The sequence below is a fragment of the Mastomys coucha genome, unplaced genomic scaffold, assembly GCF_008632895.1.
Source record: "Mastomys coucha isolate ucsf_1 unplaced genomic scaffold, UCSF_Mcou_1 pScaffold14, whole genome shotgun sequence".
In the NCBI taxonomy this organism is placed as follows: Eukaryota; Metazoa; Chordata; class Mammalia; order Rodentia; family Muridae; genus Mastomys; species Mastomys coucha.
In genome coordinates, this window is record NW_022196896.1 from 50368341 (window position 1) to 50374762 (window position 6422).

Here is a 6422-nt window from a genome sequence, read left to right on the forward strand (position 1 = left end):
GGAGGGAGGGAGGGAGGGAGGGAGAGAGAGAGAGGAGCTTGAGAAATTGAGTGGTGTTATAGGACTGGTTTCAAGGTTGTTTTTGTCAAATGTTCAATGCCTGCAGAGAAACAGAGTTTTATCATGCCATTCTTCAAGTCATAAACCTAGTCGAGTGGTTCTGCACACATTCAGATCTACAACTGAACTAATTTTAACAACATTAGTAAAAGTCTGTTGAATAGATTTTAACACTTTAGACAGACACAATAACTTTGCTGATATACTAACCTTGGGGAATATATCTTCTGTTTTTGTTATTACTGGCCCAAGGTAACCCCTGCTCCAGATTGCTAAAGAGGCCATGCTTATTCAAGCATCTATACATTATCTATAATTTCCTCTTCACTTGTCAAAGTTTCATTTTGGAGGATGAAACCAAGAAAGGTGACCCTTTTCACTAGTTCTGCAACCCATGCTATTAGAAAAATTACCCTCTGGATAAACTGGAGATAGATCATTCTGAGACAAAGCCTTTTAAATATCACTGGAAAGTAAACTCAACTCTCAGATGTCTAGGTAATGGTGGTGCTTGTCCCAAAGACCACATTTCCCTTTGGTTAGAAATATCTTTTGAAGAGAACAACTCATTGGGTTGATACTTTCTGTAATCATCACTCATGGACATCCAGCATTCTTTGCTTTAAGTCTTTCCTTCTGACGTAAGAGAGGGTTCTGAATACATTAGCTCATCTACAGAGGGAGAACTTGTGTCTCATACTGTATTGAGTACCTGCCAGCATGGACATCTTAAGTCCGGGAAATTTTTTTTAAGTGTTAATTCAGCAGTGGCTAACACAGTCTTGTCACTCCAGAGGAAGTTTCAGAACTAGTCAAGTACTATATAAATATTTTACAGTTGATGTCATCATAGACCCTCACTAGAAGCTAGCTCAGGGCATGAGAGCATCTTGCTTTCTCTTTACTGAAGCAAATGGCAATGACAGGAAAAAATATAATCATTTCCAGTTTCTTGTTGCTTCTGCCTATTACTACTTATATTTCATTGTGGGGATATACAGCCTTGCCTTTCAGGCTTTGCTCCCCTTCTAGACCTTTCCTGGTACTTCTTACTTATGACTCTTGTCTTCTAGGTTTTTCTAGAAGGAACAGCCATGAAGCATCTGGGGAAAGTGTAGGAGAGGTCTGAAGATGAGATCTTTTATGTGGAACTCATAACCCAAATAAACCTTATTGCTCTCTGGGCTGGAGATACCCCAAACAGCTGGTTCTTGTGTCTTGCTTTAGTGTCCCTCTTGCCAAATTTAAAAAAAAAAAATAAGAGAAATAATTCTTATCTCAGGAAAAGAACTCTAATAGAGGAAAGTCTATCCTAGCCTTCTGTCCATTGAGAAACAATATCTTTCTCCTACTAGGCCTTTCAAACTCTATTTGAATACTTGGAAAGGACTTCTGTTTGGGACAGTAGCAGACAAGAATAATCAAAGACTGTGATTATTTAGCCCCTGAACATTCCAGGCCTTGCAGATTGTTAAAAGGCACTGAGTGGGTTAGGAAAAAAAAAATGCTTCTATTCCCGAGAAGGGAAAAAAGAATCGATAAAACCCAGTAAACTGTACAGGCAATCTTGTGAAAGGTCACTTTTAATCATCTTGCATTTGTTGATCGATTTTACTCATGAGGCACATTTGAAACACCGGTTAGGCATCTGATTTATAAATAAACATGTAGCAGAAGAGAGATCACAAACCTGCTTGATGCCTCCCCTTGTTCTTTCCTTCAGGTGCGTGCAGGCAGAAGAGAAATGATGATAAGCCAGTGAGTACATTTATAGCATTTGATAATGGCCCAGATGGGAGACAGGGTAATCAGGTCCCTTTAACTAACCCCCTTTAAAGTACAGTCCATAGAAGCAATGCTATTTATAATAACTGCACACAGCTTTCAAACATATGTTCTTTGTGGCAGATCTGAGACAGCACAACATTACTTGGCAAGTCCAGTATGGCACCCACACAGCAGAATGCCACACACTGTTTAGTTAAGAAACTATGGTTCTGGTTGAAGAAGTTTTGGCAAAGGCTCCCAGAATGTTGCTGATTCCAATATGGCTGTGGTCCCCGTGTCTTGGGCAGATTTTTTGGGAACAAGCCCTGGAAGCATTAATCTACGGCTGTTGTCTTGTTCTCGAGTCACTTACTGAGGTAGATTTTCTTTTCTTATATGAAGAATGCATTTCCTTGCATAAATAAAGAGCGCAGAAAATCTATCTGAGCTCTTACAGCCCACTGTTGGGTGACATTTGCAGTCACTCATTAGGGCGTGGTTAAGGGAGCACTTCGGCCGATGAATTGTGAGCTTTGGACAGGGTGTCTTTATTTCCTGTGTGTCTCAGTGTTACAGCTAAATGGGAAGGCATTATATCAGATAGTGTCTAAATGGTGACTTCTCAAAGTACCAAATAACATCCCTGCAGCTTGCTAATGTCCTACAACTTAAAATATCTGAATCGTTCTTTGAAATACCATCTATTTCTATGGGGTTCACTCTTTGTGTAGCCTTCACTCATTTTGAGAAGAAAAGTCAGGAAAATACTTGCCTCTATAAATCCCCCTCTCATTAAAACAAAGCTTTGAAAGGGAGATCTCTGATGTACAGTGTACATGAGAGGAAAACCATGAGCTGGAAGGGAAAGAAACTTCTCCTTTATAACCGTGGCAGGTGTGAAGAGAACTCAGGGGGCCAATTCTCTCTACATTTCCCAGACTCCAAGAGTTGTTCTTAGACCCGCCTTTCACCCTACTCTTTGATATGAGCTTGGGGAGTGAGATCAACTAAACACATCCCCAGAACTGTGGGAGAACCCGAGTGCTGGTCTTTTGTTATTTATCCACAATAATGTTATCGCAAGAGCTGGTGATGGTAGAGTTGACAATGACAATTTCTTTAACACCATAGCCCCCAATGAGCCCTAAGTTGCTTTCCTGTCTACTTTTCTCTTTAAAGCTTTATGTTCATTTTACAACATTTGCTTTTACTGTCTATTTTTGGCATCTTTGAGTGCCTAGTACCTGAGCCATGAGACCAACTTATTCTGGTTTTCCCTGACTGCTTCCTGCTTAGTCTCGGAAACACAACCTTGTGCACACACAGTAAGTGTTCAATGAACACTTGCAGAATGGCTACACAGATGAATGGATGGTCTCTCTTTCAGAGTCTTTGCATTCTGAATATTGAGGAGAAACCTACCATACAGATGTAAAGAAGTTTCAGTCTTTTGCATTGCATCGGCTTGCATTCAGAAAGCTAGTTAATTTTAAGTAAAACCATTCTGAAGCTTATTGTAAATTATTCATCTCATAAACAAAAACCTGATTGAAGAACGTTTTCTTTCTCAAGCAAAGGTTCTGAACTTGACTTCAGGGAGTCTGAGAGTATATTAAATTTGTAGGCATAGTTCTGATTGTGTGTGTGTGTGTGTGTGTGTGTGTGTGTGCATGCAGTGGATATTATCCTTGGGAAAAGGGCACATTTTCTGTCACATTTCATTGATTTATCAAAGAAAAACAATGATAACTGCAATGATTATGAACCACAAGAACAATGAGGTATCTCGGGTGATTTGTGTTAGGGTGCCCAGGCTCCAGGCATGGTACCAATGACTGCTGGCTGGATCCTTTGGGATGAATCATTGTTTTTCAGAAAGTGAGGCTGGAACAGAAGGTTGTGGGGAGAAGTGAGGGAAGCCATGACTGATCATCTCAAGGGAACAGTATGGAGGCAGTTGTTTGAATCGATCCTCTTTGTCTCTGTCCCCCTTAACACAGGGAAGAGGAGAGGAGTAGTATATGAACAACATTCTATGTGCGGCACTTAGAGAAATCGACTCACTATTACATTTTTTTCCAGCCTTTGAAATGACTTTTAATTCAAAACTGTAGTTAAGTGGGAAGGCAGATAATCACGTGTAATAGACCACTTCTTCTGTCACTAGAGACTCTCTATTAGCTTTCAAAATAGTCTTCCTTCTTTACATATATCCAGAAAATTTCCCAGAGATGAGAACTATGATGTATATGTGTGTGTGTATGTGTGTGCACATGTGTGTATATGTGTGTGTGCATGTGTGTGTATTTGAGATTCCAAGCGATCTCCCTGTAAAGTTAGGTGATGCATCAAGTGATCTTTGTTTTTCAAGACCTGTTGCTTCATAAGAAGAGACATTAGAAAACTACCATATCTCTATATAACTCATATTCTTTAAGACTTTGGTCATGGCCTATGGTTGTAAAAGAATGATGCCAGTTCCATGTGGTTTTATGGTTGAGTGGCTATTAAATAGTTTAAACATCTTTAAAAACAATAGAGAGAATAAAACAAGTCCCAGAGTGAGACTTTTCTGCACATGGTTTGTTTAACCAACTAGAAAAAGACTCAACTCCAGCACCAGCTGTCCCACTGATACCTACTTGGTCGGGCTGCAGGTGTGCAAGGCCTTCAGATGTGGCTTCCAGGTTGCAATGGAAACAGATTTTTCATCAGCTGCATAACTACGCCAGACGCACTGCGTGCAGTATCCAGGAGCACGAAAAAGAGCAGGAAACAGAATGGGAAGAAAAGGACAATTACGTAGTTACTATAGGTTATGAGGTTCCCCTCCTTAAGTGTAGCCCTGACACATGGCCAGAGGAAGAAGGTGACACACAGGCTGCTTTGGCATTTTTGATGGGTTGTTACACATATTTTGCCACATCAGAATGCCTTTTCAAAACAAAAGTGTTCAACAAGAAGACCTAGAAATGGTGAGGGGAAAATGGTGTCTTATCTGATACAAAGTCAGGGATGCTTAACTGGTAACATGCATACTAATGTTCTAGATACTGGTTTAACTGTCTGATCACTTCTGGATATATGTGCATTTCAGGGACTGCTGTTTAGCTGCCTTATTTGACAGGACAGAGACAAAGAAATCACCATGAAAAACGTGAACTAATAAAGCAACAACACCTAGAAAGTGGTGGCGATTTAATTTATGGATTCTGTGAGTTGAATTACACAACACTTCTAAGGTTAAACCTACTCAGAGGAGAAGGGGATGGAAGATGGAGGAAGGATTGTGGGAGGGCGTGGTAGGGAGATAGGTAGTATATGGGATTTAAAGTGAATAATAAAAAATAAAATAAAAATTAAAAAATGGTAATAATCACAAAAATGTCCAAAACAAGATACAGGGAAAATATTCTCACAGATTATAACTGAAAAAATATGCAAGGAGTTAAGACTATCATCCAAGAAAATGTTTATATGCCTTTGATGTAAAACATAGGCTTGTCTAGATTACATAATCATTCTTGGCATATAAAATTGTCCTTACAACCAAGGTGTGAATTCAGAAGCATGTTTTGTAGATGAGACAAGGAGTGTCAGGTAAAGAGCTCCAGTCAAGGTTGGGAAGGTTGAGATAGTGTCTTCAGTTGATGGACTCTTGGTCAGAACCCGCAACATCCACTGGAGATTTTTTTTTTTTTTCTGACTGCTTGATGGCTGTGCTTGGAAGAACTCCTTTTCTATGAATTGAGAAATCACCCATATTTTCTTTCCTATGCTGGGTGTGGGAAATTTATTTATTTTGCATTGAGCCTGCAAATAACTCAAAATAAAAGGCTGAACATTTGCTCCAATTTCTTTAGAGGTACCCTGTGTTGTGATGGCATTACTTAGAGCTTTTGTCTTCTGTGGCAAACTTATCTAAATGGAGTTACATTCCTACTGTACAACCATCATTTTGAAACACAGTGAAGAAAAAAAAGTGATCTAATTACAATTCTATTTTCTAAGAATATCATTGAGTTGAATAACAACAAAAATTTGCAATAATGACTTTGAAAAAGTGCCAGGTGAGTTTAAATTACTGAGTTTAAATGTATTATGAATGCATTATGTTACAGTTAGACATCCTCAAGTAACCACAATAGGTATGCTTAAATATATTCACCAAAAAGTATGCAATATATTTTGGCTATTTAACTACAGCTAGAAATACTTGCACATCTATCAATAGTAGTGCAAATAGAAGCCTTGAATAAGGTCACGTGGTACGATGTGTCTACATAGCAACGGTTCACTGTAACTACGCTTGACAGTATGGATGGCCTTCCTATGAGTAATTTCATGTGTTATAAACAGGACACAGAGGAGCGCTTTCTATAAAGTTGGGAAAATGAGAAAATACTCTATTCTGTCAAAAGGTAGCATAGCAGTTTCCCCTGGTGGGATAGTGATGGAGAGAGGATATCCAAGAAGTGATATTTTGTTTTTCTGAGTGCCGGTTAATCGAGACTGCTGAGTTCTCTTAGGAAATGGACTTATTTCTACCTGCACATTATACTTGAGTGAAATATTCAGGAAGTGAGATGAAAAAT

At 39.1% G+C, this 6422-nt stretch overlaps 1 protein-coding gene across 5 annotated transcripts in view; it reads right to left on the minus strand.

The window, feature by feature from the left end:
- Positions 1-6422, minus strand: part of Kcnq5 (potassium voltage-gated channel subfamily Q member 5) — a 561250-nt gene that overhangs the window by 80006 nt on the left and 474822 nt on the right. For 3 of the 5 annotated variants that reach the window (XM_031367000.1, XM_031366998.1, XM_031367002.1), the window contains exons 8-9: positions 4470-4564; positions 1751-1777 (exon numbers count right to left, since the gene is read on the minus strand). In XM_031367000.1, the coding sequence (XP_031222860.1) occupies positions 1751-1777; positions 4470-4564 (122 nt within the window). The remainder of the gene's footprint in view (positions 1-1750; positions 1778-4469; positions 4565-6422) is intronic. The other 2 variants (XM_031367001.1, XM_031366999.1) reach the window with 1 other exon arrangement.